At 43.1% G+C, this 17,823-nt stretch overlaps 1 protein-coding gene across 10 annotated transcripts in view; it reads left to right on the top strand.

Moving 5' to 3' along the window:
- The window catches only part of robo2 (roundabout, axon guidance receptor, homolog 2 (Drosophila)), a 258,926-nt gene that overhangs the window by 112,049 nt on the left and 129,054 nt on the right, over positions 1 to 17,823 (top strand). For all 10 annotated transcript variants that reach the window (XM_019345219.2, XM_019345215.2, XM_019345221.2 and 7 more), the window contains one exon: positions 6,019 to 6,345. In XM_019345219.2, coding sequence (XP_019200764.1) covers positions 6,019 to 6,345 — 327 coding nt within the window. The remainder of the gene's footprint in view (positions 1 to 6,018; positions 6,346 to 17,823) is intronic.

Below are 17,823 nucleotides of genomic sequence, written 5' to 3'. Positions count from 1 at the left end.
ATTAAAATGACCAAAGAAAATTGGACTCTATTACGATAGCTTATTACTGATGATCATTGCATGACTGGAGCAAGTGAACATTACCTTAACTGTAAGGGATTCTTTGTAGTGGAATAGGAAGGGGAGACTGTGAATCATAAAATTTCACCTCTAAAATGTTTATTACTTGGCTGGAATTGAAATCGTTGAGTTTCTGAGCACACAACTTTAATATCAAGGTTACTGTCATGGTGCAAAGCAAAGGCCGACAATCAAATGCTAGAGCAGAGGCTCTTCAAAAGGATCTGCAGGAAAAAAGAGAGGTTTGAAAAAGGTGGGGTGGCGCAGTGAGCTACACGCTTCACTGGCCCAGGAATCGGAAATCATTTAATCTGCATCACGCAGTTTAGTATCCCTACCAGTGGCCTGACAGCCCCACAGAGCTAGCACTGTACTCCTTGTACTAATCAGTCCATACAAAGAGAGGAAGCAGCACGCTTGTCAACACTTTTCCCTTTACAATAAAGCAGTCTTAACTGTTTTTACATTATCCTGCTCTTCCTCCTTTAGTATCTTGTTGCAAGTCAGCGATCTCCGCTCTTTTGAGACGAGGCAAGTGCTGAAAAGTGATAACATCGCCTTTTCTGCGCATGGCTACTGATAGTAGGGCGGAGAGTAAGAATGAGGGAAAAACAAGGTTGAAACTCCTTGAAATACAAGCTATGTGAATCAGCCCTTTGCAGCAAAATCAGATATTCTGTTTCCCACAGTTATCTATTTATATATTCCATCTGCATGGGGGAGAGAGTAAATACATGGATGCAAAGTCAATTTGACCCCACCTCGACACTGCCTGAAATACACTCAGAATGGAATTCTATCTGATATTTGTTAGAGGCAATCATGGATGCATTGAGGGGTTGAGAGCAGCTCATAGAATTACCCCTGTGTTTGCTTTCAAAGTATGGATCCTAGCAGGAGAAGAGAGGAGCAGTATGCGGAGCACTGAGGTGGAACAGACTCCATCATGTGAGCCAGTTACCTAGTTGAAACCCCTCCCTCTCTTGAAACAGAAGATGAAGCGGAGGAATCTGCTCTGCACCTGTGAACACTCTTCATTTCACTCTGTGTCTTCAGTTTGAGGATTCTGCTGTATCGAGTGGCTGGCCGGATGCGCTGGACTGGGCTGGACTCCAGCAGATACAGCAGGATGTCTCCAGTGACACCTCACTGAGATGGGCTGTTTGTCTGGTATTGGAGTATACTGGCGCTCATGCGCTGTGACGCCACTGACAGCTTGGCATAAAGAAGATGAATTTCGGGTGCAGAACGGGCTGCTTGGAAGTGTCACGGCAGGGCCAGTGCTGAGGCATGGAGGGCCAGTAACATCCGTCTTTCACCATCACCAGTTTCCCCCTGCTGCTCTATCGCATTTCCCCTTTGATGACATGACGGATATGACTCAGTCACCCTCACAGTGAGGACAGCATGTAACAGGACAGGGAGCAAGTGAAATGGACAGAGAGATATGGGGAGGTAGAGGTGGAGATGCATAGAGAGAAGGAGATCGAGTGGGAGGTTGAAGAGAAGTGGAGAGAGTTGGGAGAAGTGGGAGGCAGAGGGAGGGTATACTTCAGATTGGACAACATGGATTTAATGCATAATTCATTCACACTGAAAATTCTTTGAGGTTTTCTCTTTTTCTTTTTTTTGGACAATTTTATATTCACTCAGTCCACTGAGTTTCAGCACTTTCTGCCCGAAATGCCTCTGCCTTTTCACTATCCACATTATAATATTACTGCATTCCTGGCCTGGACCTTGGTTTTTCCTGTTTGATGTTTTATGGCGCTTTGGTGACCAGAACTTTTTGCCTTGGTCTGGGGTTGCCATTGGTTACCTCTGATCAGCATGCATCTGTTGGTAGAATAATTAATATCTCTTTGGGGAGCCCTTCCTTCAGTGCTCTTCCTGTGACTGGTGTGTGTATTGATTTGGTTGGTGGGAGAATTTCTCCTGGGAGCTAATAAAAATAATTACAAAAAGATCATCAAAGGCCTGACCTTCTGTTGCACACATGAATAAATATGTGACAAAGATAACAGAAAAGATCAGTTCTAGGTGTGTGGTCAGTGGTAATGCAGGAGAATGAGTTCTAGTTAAGCAGCTTTTTATCTCAGATTTAAACGACAAATGTTACCCGTCTTATTTTGTTTAACCTATATGTTTTTCAGTTATATTTCAATGCTAATGTCACATATTGGTTGAAACACTATAGCGGGAGAAAAGCGGGTGCTCAAATACTGCACATTTCTTGGATAACAGCACAGCGAAATTGCATCCATTTCAGTGAAGCTGACATAAGTAGACGGGAAGAAAAAAGGCAGAAAAGAATCAGCTTCTGGTTCAGTAATCCCTCTCTGATTTCATTCCCTGTCTGTGTGCTTGTTTGTTTGTTCTGTGGTTCCTACTTTTCTCCAAAAGTGGATGACTGCACAGCAGTGGTGAAAAGTAATGGTGGTATTATTGCAGACAGGGGGAAACACAGCATTTTGATTGGAGCGTGTGCCCTGAGACCCAGTGAAGTGCACTCGCCTCAGCTCAGAGAGCACTTGATTGCACAGCACCAATGATCACATTAAAAGGGCAACAGAAAGCCCATTTACCGTAAAGAGAGTGGGAAAAGGGGCCCAATAGGAAGCTGAAAATTGACTTTCGCTCCTGTGAGGAGCTAGGTCTGATGGCTCAGCAGTGGGAATGTATATAAAGTTTTTTAATTTGATATTTTTGCACAGTGCACATTCAGGGACATCCCTTGTTCATGGAAGCCACATGACGGCTGTAGTAGATACGCTCGCTTAAGCTTGTGCAAATATTTTTCTTTGCACTTTTCAAAGTGAAACTGCTCACAAGGTTTAAGTGTTGAAGTTTCCCAGTATTGAGATTAATGGGTCATTTTCAAACCATATTCCACAGCATATGGATGTGCTTTTAACCTCTACACCTGACTCAGGAAGGACACTGACCAGTCACGTCTGGCCTTCTGTGCACCCAGCTCAGCTTTTTTTGGCAGTGAAAGGACAATTGTAGAGGCATCTGCTGTGTTCATTTCCACAGGAAAGAGGAGACCAGATGGAGACTCAAGGTTTAAGTGATTAGAAAGCAGTAGATTGGAATACAAATTGGATTCAAAGAAATTAGACTGATAGAAATCGAATGGAGTCACTGCAGTTTAGTCATATCCATTGGCCTTAGTGGAAAGCCACTGCACAATTTGTGGATTATTGGGGAAGCAGATGCTCCAACGAGATAAGAATAAATGTGCGTTTGACACTGGATCTGAGGGAGAAGGGGGCCTACATGTCTGTCCTTTATCTTGCCCTCCATTTATCAATGTCACAGTGTTAATTACTGCTTAATCTATTAAGTCACTTATTGCCAGAATACAAACTTGCTCTTTGCCCTCTCTGTGACAGGAAAATTGGCTGCTGGCTAGGTTATTGTTCCCTACTTTTGGTGAAAAAGATAGCAAGCAAAATACATTAGATTTTTGTTCCAAACACCAGCTATACCTCTTCAGTTTTCCACATAATACCAATGAAATTAGATCATGGACTCTGGGGACAGAATATTACCTACCCCTCTACTACAGATCCGTGTCTGTGGCACCAGTTAGTGCAAGACACCAGGCCTGATCACTAATCAATGACAGGGAAATGGAGGGAATTAGCCCAAATTAGGAAGAAGAGAGAACAGACTGCCTCCTGGTCAGGGGTCAATATGTCCCTATCTGATCCCTGATTCCTGACATTTTGTGGACTAGTGCACATTTCCAGACTAAATCTGTATGTTTTGTGTGTGTTTGTGTGTACATATGCACACACATCCGCCACACTTGGTCTTTGAAGTGGATTTTATGCTGACCAGCAGGTTTCTGCTGGCTCGTGTCCCTTTGCCTGTAGACTCATGAGGAGAAAAGACCTCGGTACAGCTTGTCCTGGTTTCCCCCGGGAGGTTGAAGTGTAACGGGTGGTGGGATGTGCAAAGCCCAGCCAAACAAAGAGCTGGAACCACCACTGTTATGCTTGCATCCTGTGTTCAAATTACCCCTTACATAAGCACAAAGGCCTATGTGGTATACTGCACTTCTGTGCAGCAGGCATCATTCTATTACCCCACTGTACTGCCCCCAGGGAAGGTCACAATCATCAACTCGGCTCAATCACATGCACACCTGCAACAGCTCATTTTAAGACAAAGAGCTGAGCTCTCAACTTAAGGCAACACTGAGTGCTTAACATTTAGCTGTCAACTGAAGCAGAGTTATTGATGAGGTATTGAATGGTTCAAAAGAAAAAAGGGTTGTTGGAAAACTGTGCCTCATTCCCCATTCCCTTTGCTGTGTCTTTGATTGCTGGATCAGACTGTTTGATTGTTGCATGGTTCCCATGGCTTCCTTGATGTAAGAGTGTGTGCGTGCGTTTGTGTGGCCTACAGTCTCTTATCACCATGGGTAAGACCTGGTCACAGACACACTGCGCACTCTGACTTGGGGAGCATTATCTTAACTGCCAGGCTCCAAAAGCTTACCCACTGTAAGCTCTAATGAAAAGGAGTGGGCCAAGGTTTTCAACCACAGGGGATTAGAATTTGACATTAGTCTGGACCCCAACATTCATATTCACATCACATGCCTGCTTTTTGCATAGCGAACTCCCACTTTTCCTGACTTTTGCTGAAAACCAAATATAGAGGGCAGATAAACAGTATAATGTGGGTCTATGTGTGTAATTCTAATGTAAGCTAACTGTATGCCTTCATTCACTGTTTACCCATAGGTTCCATTACTCTCAAGCCCTTGCATGGGCTGAGAAGAGCAGATAGAATTTTTTTTTTTTGACAAACCTGTTATGGTTATTAAAAGCTTTAATAGGCTTTTATTACAAGCTTCTATCCCAAGTCAGATATATAAAGGCCCTTACCACTGCCATCTGGGTCCAGGCAGCAAGAAAAATAGCATAAACAGAGCTGCTTTTGTCACCTGGTTTTTGAGCAATGTGAATCAAATTTTGGGGGTTTAAATATGGATACATGTAGCAGCATTAGCTGTTTTGGGTGGTTTTTTTGTATATACCTATTGCGGTTGAGTTGAATTGTAGCTTGATGGTTTTAGATGTCGCTTAGTGAGTAGTAACTGCATTTGTAAATTATGTATAGGCTGCCAAAGTAACTCAGCAGAACACAGTGGATTGTAGTGGATAGTGGATCATTACACAGAAAGTAGTAGTTTTGTTGTCCTTCTTTTCCATTATATAATAACTTGAGCTTACTTTTTATTTGAAAAAGTGGATTATCAGAGTTTTTTCCCTAGTGGTTACTATTTGTTTGTTTTTTATGGGATACTTAACATTGAATTATATATGTTCATCAATTTTCTTAATCGCTTTTCCAATCCAAGGTCACATGGGCACTGGAGCTTATCCCAGCTGTCAGGGGCAAGAGGCAGAATACATTCTTGACAGGTCGCCAGTCAATATAAATGGCCAGAACATGGAAGCAGACAATCATTCACGAGACATTAACACTTACAGGCAAAATCCCCAGTTAACCCAGTATGCATTTCTTTTGACTGTGGGAGGTAAAAGGCGGTAGGTACCCAGTGGGCACTGGGTAAAAACCCCACACATAAAGGTCACAGCTGACCAGTGGGTTCATCCAGGACCCTTTTGCTGAGAAACAACACTGTTTATATGTGCTTTCACTGTGCCACCTGTTTATATGTTTTTCTTCTTTAAGAGTAAAAGTTGTCAATCGATACCTTGGAGACCACTTCAGAGCCACACCACATAGCTCTTGCTCTGCGCAGAGGTCGGTCTTCCCGACCCAGACAACTTATTTATTTTGTTGCTATGAGTGTGTTTATTAATTAAAACCCCATCTTCCCACAATTTTTCTATTGTTTGTTATGAAAGAGGTTCTTGACTTTATAAAGCTTATATAATAACATCACTGAACATAAAACATCCTTTTTTTCTTCAGGATCCCGTCTGCGCCAGGAGGACTCCCCACCCCGGATTGTGGAGCATCCCTCTGACCTGATCGTATCCAAAGGGGAGCCCGCCACTCTCAACTGTAAAGCAGAGGGGCGGCCAACCCCGACAGTGGAGTGGTACAAGGATGGAGAGCGGGTGGAAACAGACAAAGATGACCCACGTTCCCACCGTATGCTGCTGCCCACCGGCTCGCTTTTCTTCCTTCGCATCGTTCATGGACGACGGAGCAAACCAGATGAGGGAGCCTATGTCTGCGTGGCCCGGAACTACCTGGGAGAAGCTGTGAGCCGCAATGCATCTTTGGAAGTAGCATGTAAGTCAAGAGTCTCTCTCCTTTTGCTTCACTTCTCCTCCTTGCTGGAGTTCAAAATGATTCTGCTCACATTATGTAATTTATAAGGACAGATAAAGAGAAATTCTGATCTCACTGCTTACTGATGGAAAGACTGGATTTGCATTCAGAATACATTTTCGATCTAATCAAGCATTGAAGCATTGTCTCTACTGTAGGTACTTAAAGTAAACAAGTCAACAATTTCTGGCACTATTTTTAGTTAATTTCATTTCTGTTTTCTCCATTTACAAACAATACTAATTTCCTGCTGGTCTAAAACAGCCACTTAAACCCTATTACGACCTCACAGTGTGGAATATTGGTCAGAGTTTTGGATAATGAGTTTTTTCTTCCATGCACTTGATAAATTTGATCCAACCCCAAGGGATATATATTGATGTTGTGTGTATGGGTTGGAGTATGTACGTAAAGCTGCTGGGAGGCTTTATGATGGGAACATGATGGCATGGCTGACATGGCTCTCTCGCAGGTGAGTGGGGGTCGAATGACAAGCACAGCTTGTGATGGACATTTAGCACAGGCCTTCTGAAGTCTGTTGGTAAATGGTGACAGGCATAACCTGAGCTGTGGATCGAATTACCTTTGAAGATGAGCCTACCCCCCAGCAGTCTCAGGATGGGCTTCCTATACAGCCACTCCCAGGCACCTCAAAATGCCCATAAGGTGGAGTGGAAAGTCCCTATGTCCTTATGTTGTGGAAAAGGAGAATTCTTATCATGACAGTGACAAACTTTAGACAGTCTCTCAAAATGTTGAGCTGGACTCCTTAGACAACATAAAACAAGCAAAAATTGGAAATCAAATGTTTTAGATTTTTAGACAAAAGAGAGCAGGAACAACATCCTCTGCCTGTAATTGTATTTCTGAGGTGATGACAGTAAAATTCATAGTTAGTTTTTGATCCTTAGGAAATGGGTTGGAGGGGGTTGGTCTCTGCTTCTGATCCACTGCCCTGCCTTCCCGAGGGCCTTCCAGTGGCCCCCAGGTGCTAACTGTGTGACAGCAGCTTGATCTATCGATTGCTGTAAGAGGCCTCTCCCACTCTAAATGAAAATTCATGAAAAATTGATGAACCCTCTCGATTATTTTATTTTTTCCTTCTAACACGGTTTCTTAGCCTTTCTTCTTCAGTATTCTCTCTCTTTCTCATAGTCTCGCTCTCTCTATTTCTCATGTAATATGGACTGAGGAGCAGAGGGGGTTGAATAGAGGCATTGACTACTTGAATGGCTTAAAGGTGAAGGGTGAGGGGTCACTAGGGCAGGAGGGAAGAGCAGAGCTAGGTAAAGAAATATGTATAACCCACATCTGATGGGTATTAACATTGATGCCATGTTTGAGAGTGAGGTTCAGCATAGAGGCTACAAACAAGTGTACAGAACTGGACATGTTTGTATAGCTCTATACACTGTACAAGGTATAACAAAAGAATGGTGTAAAGTAATCTATACAACACTACTGGCTAAAAAAATAAATACACTGAATTTTTCAGTCAGTACTTTGAGGTCTTTACTTTTTAAATTACAGTGAAGACTTCTAATTGGAGTTTGGTTTATTTGACCTCTGCTGTAAAACACTTAACAAGGACCAACTTTGAAAATGTAAAATAAGCTGAACACACTTCATTATAGTGACAGCATACTGGGCTGAGCCTGTATGAGGCATAGCAGTTTGAGAATGACAGCAATGGTGGCCTGACAAAGATGGAGTGTGGGTGCAGGAAAAGGCTCTGTTCGACAGTCATTTACTGTGTTACTTGATTACAGTGTGATGGTGCACAAATGTGACTTTTTGTTAAAGTAGGGTAATTTTGATATGAATTATTTTAATAGTAGGAGATCAAAGCCCTCAGAGGCATGTTGAAGAAAATGGAAAAGGTGAGGAGAAGGAAAAAGATGTTTAAATATTCAGGTAGTGTGTTATATGGAGACATGAATTATTTGTTTCAATTCTAATGATACTGTAGGTAATCCTGAGCATCTTGAGGGAGAATTTCCTGAAGCTGATTGGCAGCATTTCTTTCTAAGCTAATCAAGTTTCTGGCTTAAGGGTATCAAAATGGTCAGAAACAGTGCAGAGCTCCAGAGTCATTTGCTATAGTAGTTTTGTCATGGTTAGAGTGCACTATCTTTTTCCATCTTTTAAATATAGACTATTTTTGGTCTTTTAAATGTGATTAGATAACCAAATAATTATGTTCCTTTTCAGTAAACTTTAGGTATTTGTTGACATCTACAAAGTGATGATTAGAAATTTGACCTCTGTGATTAAAAAAAATGTACCCATTTTGCAGCGTATTTCCTCTGTGTGTTTCATTTTTACTGAGATAAGGGTATCATAGAGCCTAAAGAAGAGGGAGGGGCACTTTGCGGCACGCTCCATGCCTGGTCTGTTTTGGGCCCTGGGCTTTCTCAGTTTTCTTTCACAGCCAGGTCTTCAGGGGGCTGCGGGGGCAGAAGGGGGGGCGATGTGCTAAATCCCTCTGCATTCGCTTTACAGCAGTGATTAGCTTTATCAGGTCCTGACATCCGTCCAGTGATTGTAAAGCCAAAGCTAATCTCGCAAGAAAAAGCACCATTTAAATCTATATCCATGTTGAACTGGATTTGTGTTTATGATATGTCTTGTAGCCCCCCCCAAACCTCCCCCATCCCCTGCCTCGATCTCCCCCTCCATTGTATTGAACGCACCTTTGCCCCCCTTCCATTCACGAGTGGTTGAACAGGACCCTGGTGAGATAATTGAATTGCAGTTCTGAAACAGATTGAACTCTGTGTCCACTGAACAGAGTGGCGCTGCTGCATGCCAGGCATCAAGCTGGGCCGGACTCACCACTCTCTCTTTTAGAGGAGGAAATGTGGAGTGAAGAGGCAAAGGGGGAAGATCCCTCCAAGAGGTGCCAGTGCATTATTAATGTGGGCCCGAGTGGGCAGGGGCACTTGTGCCTTTACTGGGCTTAGGTCTGCAACCTTGTCTCCTTTAAGTGTTGGATGTTGAGCACAAATAGATGGACAAGAACATGAACTCTAGGAGCTGCTTTGTGTTATCTAGCTCCATGGTGCATGTGCAGAGTGTGGGGATAATGCCCAGACATCACTCTGCTGCATTTGGGGAGAGATTTCATTATAGCTGTTGTTCACTGTCCTGTACTTCAGAAGATAAGAGAACTTGTAAATGTGTTGCCTAGAGGGTATCGGAGCAGCCTGCCTTGTAATCTTACTCCTCTTCAAAACTGACTCCAGGCCAGCAATATGGGATATACTGCGTATAAGAGAATGTGCCCCTTTTCTCTTTTCAGGATAAACTAGGTCAATGAGCAGGTTCATAAATCATTGTGAAGCCTGTGTCAGAAATGCAAGCTGCAGCCATCGCTGCTGAATAAATTGCTAGCACTGCGAGTATCTGTGTATATGTAAGTGTGACAAGGCACACCTGGGGCAATAGGATCCCAAGGAAAACGTTAATTAGCCCTATCTTTTCAGGTGCATGACGCAAACTACATCCACCTGAAACTAGCACATATCACTTTTAATTGAGTGCCAACTGTGATATAGGTCCTCTGACATGTCTACTTGTGTATTAACTGTATGTAATCATCAGGGGAAAGGCACCACATATAAATTAAGACAAAAAAATGAGTTTTAGATGTATACCTTTGCAGCTTTGTTCGGTTTTAACCTTTAAAAATGCAAATGACACTGAAATGAAACAGATGTCTTGGGTTGGTTCTAAATGCCGCTTGGAATGGGATTGGATGACTTTTAAAAAGGTCCTTTGATATCATCTAATGTACCACTTCTGCAATTAAGTGAATCGTTAGGTAGCAGTTGGTACTCGTACAACAAGGTAATTAGCAGGAAAATTGAGTTGGGAAAGGTGCGAGTGTTGAAGAGAGGAGGAGGGTTACCAAGCTGTTGCTGTTGTGTCCAGCATGAGGGGGGAGCTAATAAAGGGATGGGCCAAAAGGAGCAAGCCAGGTGGGGAGTCAGGATGAGCTGCACTGCTGAGCTCATCTGGACTCATTATTCCAGTTCAGAAATGAGAAAACGGGGTGACAAGTGCACACAAACAACAGACACTCATGCACTTACACACACGTGTTCACAAACACCTGCCCTCATGCTTGTATAAACCCCGGTAGACTGAGGTTTAATCTGTGCGGGAGTCCTTGAGAAATAATGAAGGGTAATGAAGAAAACAGCAACAGCGCAACCATTACAGCGCATTAATGATGCATGCTATAGTTAGGAAATACAACACAGTCTCAGAAACTCTCATTTGTAAGTGTAATATCTAAGTGTTTTATTCATACCACACATCTTGACGTGTCTGTTCCTTTATGTTCTTAGATGTGTAAAACACAAATTTCCGGGTCCATCTAAAACAGTTGGTCTGGTTTTTCAATAACTTGCTCAATAAATAAAAGATCAGTTGCTCACACAGATAAAATAAACATAAATCTGCTGCTTACACCACACCAAAGTATTTCCTAGCTTATTACATTTTCATATAAAAAAAAAGTAAAAAAATAATTTAAAAAACCTTCCTGCTGGAGCTCACTGTTGTCTGAGCTGAAACAAGCAGTGATGTGACAGAGGAAAAGCAAAAAGCATACATGCAGAAAAAGTGGGAATGTTGTCCAGTGATAAGAGGTATGGGGAGAGAGGGCAAGCGTGTGAAACATATCTTCTCCTGATAGTGTGAGAGAGGAAAAAATCCCTGATTAAATGTGTCAGCTGGAGTTTGCTGACCTCTGTAGAGATCTTCCTTTCTATTCATACGCACACACACACACACACACATATTCAGATGCAAGGCTATAGTGTTTTCCAGCCATATACAGCGTCACGCAGCTTGATCGTATCACCTTTATCAGTCACAGATGGTCACAGTAAATGAGGAGCTCCTACAGATACCTAACTCCTGTGCCATGCTTGGAAAGAGGCCGGGCTGCAGAAATGGAACAGAAATTTGGAAAGTCTCACAGGAAGATAAATCATAGGAATACACTACGGTCACTAACAGCCTCACTGTCTCACACACACAGATGCACACATCCTGAGACTGCACTTTTACTTTCCTCAGCGGGCTTTGTGTCCCAGCTCTGACCTCCCCAGCTCCACCTAGGGAAATAGATTGCCTGTGTTACCTTTAGATGAAGCGACAGCAGCAACTCTAGAAGGGAAATACCGTGCACATACATTGTGGCTGAATCACGACAACAGTAATGTAGAGGTGTGGCAAAAGCTGTAGACAAAGATGGAAAATGTGGTGAGTAGGTGGCGAGGAGATCGAGTACTTAGATCCAAGTTTGGGATGACCTTTGACCATCTTTCTCAGCCTATTATCAGTCTTTTTGTCTCCTTTTCTTTCAAACTTCACCTCTCTACTTATACCATTATGTCACCTTTGAGTGTACAAACTGGATTAAGTAAGTGCGTGGCGCTCCGTCAAGGATGCCATGGCCCGTCACAGGAGGAGTGAGCCGTCAAGCAAAGAGTGCTGAACCAGCCGCTTCTCACGCCCATTAGTGGCCAGCAAGATGAAGCACCAGTCGCACCAGGTTTTGTTGTGTTTCTTTTATATACCCTGCTCTCGCTTCTTCACACTCTCCCTCTTTCTGCCTTCATAGTGACACTTTTATTGATGGCCTCTCCACTCTGACAATGCAGGTCTATTGCTTTGTCTCTCTCCCTGCCTGCCTGTGTTTTGCCTCGTTCCTCTTTGCTCCACAATGTCTCTCATCACCCATGCTACACACCGCGGATGCTCACTCACCAGAAAAAAAAGTTAAAAAAGAATCTTTGCATTAACATAGAGTCTATAAATTTTACAAATCTGACAGCATTGCAGAAAGCAAGCCCTTTTAGACAGGTATCTTTTATTCTCATCAGACAGTTTCAGATGTAGACTGAGCTCTAAATTATTGAAATATGTCTGCAGGCTGATTATTGATTAACTTTAAAACACCGACTGGGTGACAAGATCTTGCTTTCTTCACTGTATTGGTCTTTGATTTTTGTTGTCATTTTTTAAAGTGATGGTTCAGGTTTATTTGAATTGTGTACATTTTGCAAATTGTTATGTTTAGCATCAAAACAATAAACCCTTATCACCGTATTAATCTAGTCTTCAGTGTCTATCTGTTAATAACACATGAGGTTTCCAATTCTAAGTCTGTTTTAATTTGTTGCACAGGTGTGCCATTTACCAGAGTTGGATTAATATGTGTGATACCACTCTATTTGCTGGCAAGTGGGCGAAAGGACAAGTGAGTGATAATAATATTAATCAAAAATGTGACCCCGAGTTAAATCCCTGTAGACCACGGCGTTTTGAGGGTGGCTTGCCATTGCGTCCAGCTGGGATTGGATCCTCTGACCCCTGAAAACCCCTTTGCCCTCTCCTATCCACCCCAGATCTCTGTCATACCATAATTCCTTAACCTAGCGCTCCCTTCCGATGAATATGTCCCTGTCGTAACTGACCTCCCCCACCCACCTTCCCTTTTCTCTAAGACCCTCTGAGGCTGCCAGAGATGGTAATCCATCATACGGAGCCAGAGAGGAGGTGACAGGATGAAGGGCTGAAGTTCAGTCACTAGCGGTTGTGGGTTTGAATCAAATGTTGCCGAAATTGATTCAGGCTCTGGTGTGTGAAGTACTGTGTTTTTTCTGTGTTCAAGTTCCTGGTTCAAATGTCCATTATCCCTTATACTTTCCTACACACCCTTAAAAAACACATTTATTCACATGCATGCATGCCATCACCCAACACTGCAGGGTGCACAATGCTGCTGGGGATTGATCTTGTGAAAGGGTCAGGACTCAGCCAGGTCCACATTTCAGTGTGTTTATTTTGGGCTGCGTATGTCAGACTGCACACTGGTGTTCTGATGGATATGTCCGGTTAAATACTGTTGTGCACACACAAGTACACACGTACATTTGCACAAGTACATAAGCAAACTTAAAAATGCTTAAGGTAAATGGCTTTTGTGGCTGTTTTTCTTGTTGTTCAAACATTAAGGACATTCCCTCCTTAAAGTAGCCCTTGGGGAATGTAGGAGATGCAGCAGTTCAGCTTCATTACATTCTTAACTGAACTGTGGGAGAAAGGAGGGAACCGGGGAAGGGAGGAGGAGAAAACACATACTGCAAACTGACCATAAGAAGCACAGTATTCATTGCTTTTCTAGCCTTGTGGTTTTTAGGGGGAAAAACAATCACCACTGGAATATTCTTCATTATTAATTCATATGTTTATGCAGTTATTTGTTCTCTTTTTTGCAGCTCCTAATAATGAACTCTTACTGAGCTTTGTTTCCCCCTGCATCACGCTCGTTATTGAGGATCCGGATGTGTTATGACTGTGATTTTTTTTTTCCATGGCGTAGACAGATAATGTGTTTCACTTGGATTACGTTTGCTGTAAGGGACACCTAGAGCCCTCAACAGCTGCAGACCAGCGTTGAAACCTAATCATCCAGTCTCTGCTGTCTCCATCTCTTTCCTTCTCTTTCCCTCTCTCTGTGCTATCTTTCCCTTTTTCCACTCCCTCCCTCACTCACTTCCTTCCTTTCCTGCTGTTTGAAACTGATACTATAAGTATTTTAGTCACTTTCAAAAGTGAGGGGAGACAAGATCAAATGTTTGAGAGTACTTTCTAAAACAGCTGTGGTTCCTTTCCACTTTGCAGCTTGGCCCCTGCATGATTGTGCTGCTCCGTCCATTGCACATGTCAGCAAAGGAAGTTACATAGATGCTGTGTGTGTTTTGAAGGTGACCTTGTGTGTTCCAGAGCTAAAAGCTTCCCATTTTGATGTGGATTGGGTCCTAACTGCTGCCTGTGCCTGTTAGACTGCTCTGGGATCAGTCCCAGGCTTGGCCAAGGTGTGGATGAGTCACAGAAATGTGATTCGTTCACTCAGCCACCAATGCACCACAGTAAGCTGCCCATCTATTCCAGTGAGAAATAAATGTCAAAGGTTTTGCGTTTCAGGGACAGACACTTGGTTTCACAGGGGAAAACTATCTTGCTCATTTATATGTAACGCAGTATGACCAGGTGCAGTGAAATGACATCACATGGTGAATGAGACTGGGAGCTGTGGTATGTGTGGCCACCTGCTTCTGCAGCTGGGAGGATGATTAGCAGCTAGCCAGGCTGATTATTAACCGGCCAGACACTGATCCAGCCAAAGGGACAGACAGACAGACAGACCGGGACACTGACAGACGTTGCACATTGCCAGATATGAGCCTGCATATTTGCTGGCACGGTGGAGACCAGTCACCAGACAGACTTGCCCAGACCACTTCAGTACTAGCATGGCCAAAGGCCAGCTGAATAGAAATCAGAACTCTCTATTCAAATGCTAAGCAGAATCTTATCTCAGTGCCTCTTGCTGCTGGCCCCTGTGCTCTACACTGTACAGGGCAAAGCTATTAGCGAACATGCAGGTGCCGAATGTGTTTGTCTCTGTTTCACTGCGTCTGTGTGTATGTGTGTGTGTGTTCAAATGGTTGGACGGTTAGTTGTCTTTTCTCTTTGCTTCCTGGTTCAGTAAAAAATGTGGAAAATAAATCATGTCATGTCATACTGGTGGTGTGTTTCGAATGAATCTTGTTAGTGTAACAGTCTAAATTTAATAATACCACACGCAACAGCACTCGCCACCCAGTAAGGATGAAATGAAGGCAGTGAATCATCTGAAGTGTTGCTATGATTGCAGGGATTTGTCTGGGATCTACCAAGATCCTCTTATTCTACAGGAAATGAAATCTAATGACACTAAGTGATCACCAAAGGGTGTGTGTCTAACTGATGAGCACGCTCATTTGACTCCACCGATCTTTAGAAGCCATTAGTGTTCTCCTGTTTCACGCACAAATTAGACCTCCACACACAAAGGCACACAGGAACAACGGTACATAGCTGTTTCTCATACACAAGGCAAGGTTTGTAAAGGCACATATGCACTCGCACACACATGCCTGTGCCCGCACACTGTAACAGACTCCAAATTCCCCCTTTGTCGTCCAACTGGCACAGTCAACATTTGCCCATTTGAGCCCTAAATGGCACAGTAAGGGAAAAATGAACCCCAAGACACAGCGTTGTAATGGAGCTGAAAAGAACAGCTTAATTGGCCAACATAAGCCATGCCCAGGCATTAACTGTGAAATTTACATGTTAGCTGTGCTGCCATCTTTCTTTTGAAGGTCCCTGTGGTGTTTGTGCGGAACAGACACATGAATTGCAACTCTGACACTTCATGAATATCGATCTAGGCTTCTGTTGCTGTAGGGGCAGGCTATGGAAAACAGTATTATTCAAAACATGCTGAGTGGGATACATCTGCAATTAGTCGGTTGATAATTTATGCAGCTAATGTGTTATTAGTTTAATTGCCTGTTTTTGGCAATTTACTTATCCCCCCTTACATAAAACTGCACAAAAAAAAATCCTAAATGGCAAAAATTAGCTATGATTTAAAAATATTGTTGGCTTGTTGTTCTCATTTTTTAATTATAAAACATTAGTTTAAAGATGGGGCAAACTGCTCTTCTTATCAGGTTCTCTGACTCCAAGCAGAAGGGAGCTGTCCACATAATTTAGTTCCATTCATAGCAGTTAAGGGGTTGATAGGCCCGTTGTACCTTTGGGTCCAGATAGGCTGACCTTTGGCCAGGTCTGGATGTGACCTCCCATTGATTGACCATCATCTGACCTCATGGCTTGAAAACAGAGCTGCATTCAGGTCCATTTGGCAGTCTGGAGAGCATCTCTAGCAAACACTGCTAATATAGTTATGCTAGTGTTATTGGGAGATGTATGAAAGGAGAAATAGCTCAAGAAGGCAGGGTTATTCCTGTGTCAGAGGAGGAAGAGCTCAGATAATTTAATTATAGATTAAGGGATATGAGCATCTGTCAGCTTTTTCATTCTTATAGTATGCCCTACTCAAGTTCTGTTTTTAGCGGTATAATCTGAAAAGTAGATTGCTGCTGGATCTTGGATTGTTATTACCAGCTCTATGGCTGACTGGGCTCATGTAGGTATTATGATGTTCTTTAGTAAGTTTTATTTACCCCACAAAGACATTTTGTGAAACTAAACCTAAACAAGTGATTGTTTTTTTTTTAATTTATTTATTTTTTTTTACATTTGCTAAGGGCTATACTGGATTTGGTTATCTTTCCCTCAGCATCTTGCAGCTCTTCAACCCACACCCCTCCTCCGGTTCTCCCTTATCCCTTAAATTGATGCTCGCTCTGCTCTGAAGCCAAAATGCTGATCGCGTTCCCCTTCTTGCTATCAAAATCAAATAGCGACCTTGTGATTGACTGCTAACAAAATTAGCAGAAGTTCTCATAAACCTTAATTAGTAACTTGACTCGATAAAGCATGCTGATGAAGGCAGGAGACAGCCATGTAATTGAGAAGAAAAAAAAGAGGAGGGGTATACTGTATCATTCATGTATCACTCAATAGTGCCAAATGGGGTGTTGACTGTCATAAATGTTCTCAGACCCTAAATTTTCACCAATGTGCCACACCCCCCTCACCTCACAAGAGCATCTCACCTCTTCTCACTGCTTCCATGTGCCAAGACACGACACCCTCAGTCGCCTATCTCTGTCTCTCTTTTCTCGCACGCAGCAGGGGGATGGTTGGCCCAAGAACGTGGCATCATTAACTTACTTGAGTGGCAGACGTTAGACGTGCAGAGGGCTGTCCTGTCCCACCCCCCTGCTGGGTGTCCCTCAACCCCCATCACTCCTTCCTGTCATCCTTCATTTCTGCATTTCTTGATTCCTCACCCCCCGAAAAAAAGCCATCCACAGATTTCGTAAACTTGGTGCTCCATCAACCGTAGATGAGTTGACGCATTAAGCCATGCATTTATAATTTCAGCATGATGGGCGTGCCACATGATTATTTATGTTTTTTTAAAAATACGATTTTAATACAATTTTGCTATATATAAATGTCAATTTTGATATTCAGCCTTTTGTGACTAGCTGTTTTAAAGTGTGATGAGTCCACAATCCCTCAGTGTATGGAGTTTTTGTTGTTGCCACCAGTGCGGCACGTGCTGCTGAGCTCCTTGTGGCGCAATGCCCTGTCTCATTAATCACAAGGCCCATGCTGCCTGGAGCCCTGACAACTCACAACCTGGTGGCCTACCACCTCCCCTCATCTATACTGTGAAGGCTGCACCATTATCAGCTCGCAGGATGAAGGTGCCACACTAATGACAGCTGTTGGTGGTCATATGAACCAGCCCCATTTTTCAATTGAAACTCCTCATTCATGTATCCCCCCACCAGGCTTTTTGGTTTTCACTTGTCTCGGGTTCACAAGTTTTGAAGCACCAGGGCAAAGGTCAGTGGATTTTCCCTGTCGCCACAGCAACTCTCAACAACATCA

The sequence above is a fragment of the Oreochromis niloticus genome, linkage group LG14 (assembly GCF_001858045.2).
Source record: "Oreochromis niloticus isolate F11D_XX linkage group LG14, O_niloticus_UMD_NMBU, whole genome shotgun sequence".
NCBI classification, from domain to species: domain Eukaryota; kingdom Metazoa; phylum Chordata; class Actinopteri; order Cichliformes; family Cichlidae; genus Oreochromis; species Oreochromis niloticus.
This window is presented reverse-complemented; position numbering and strand designations above follow the sequence as displayed.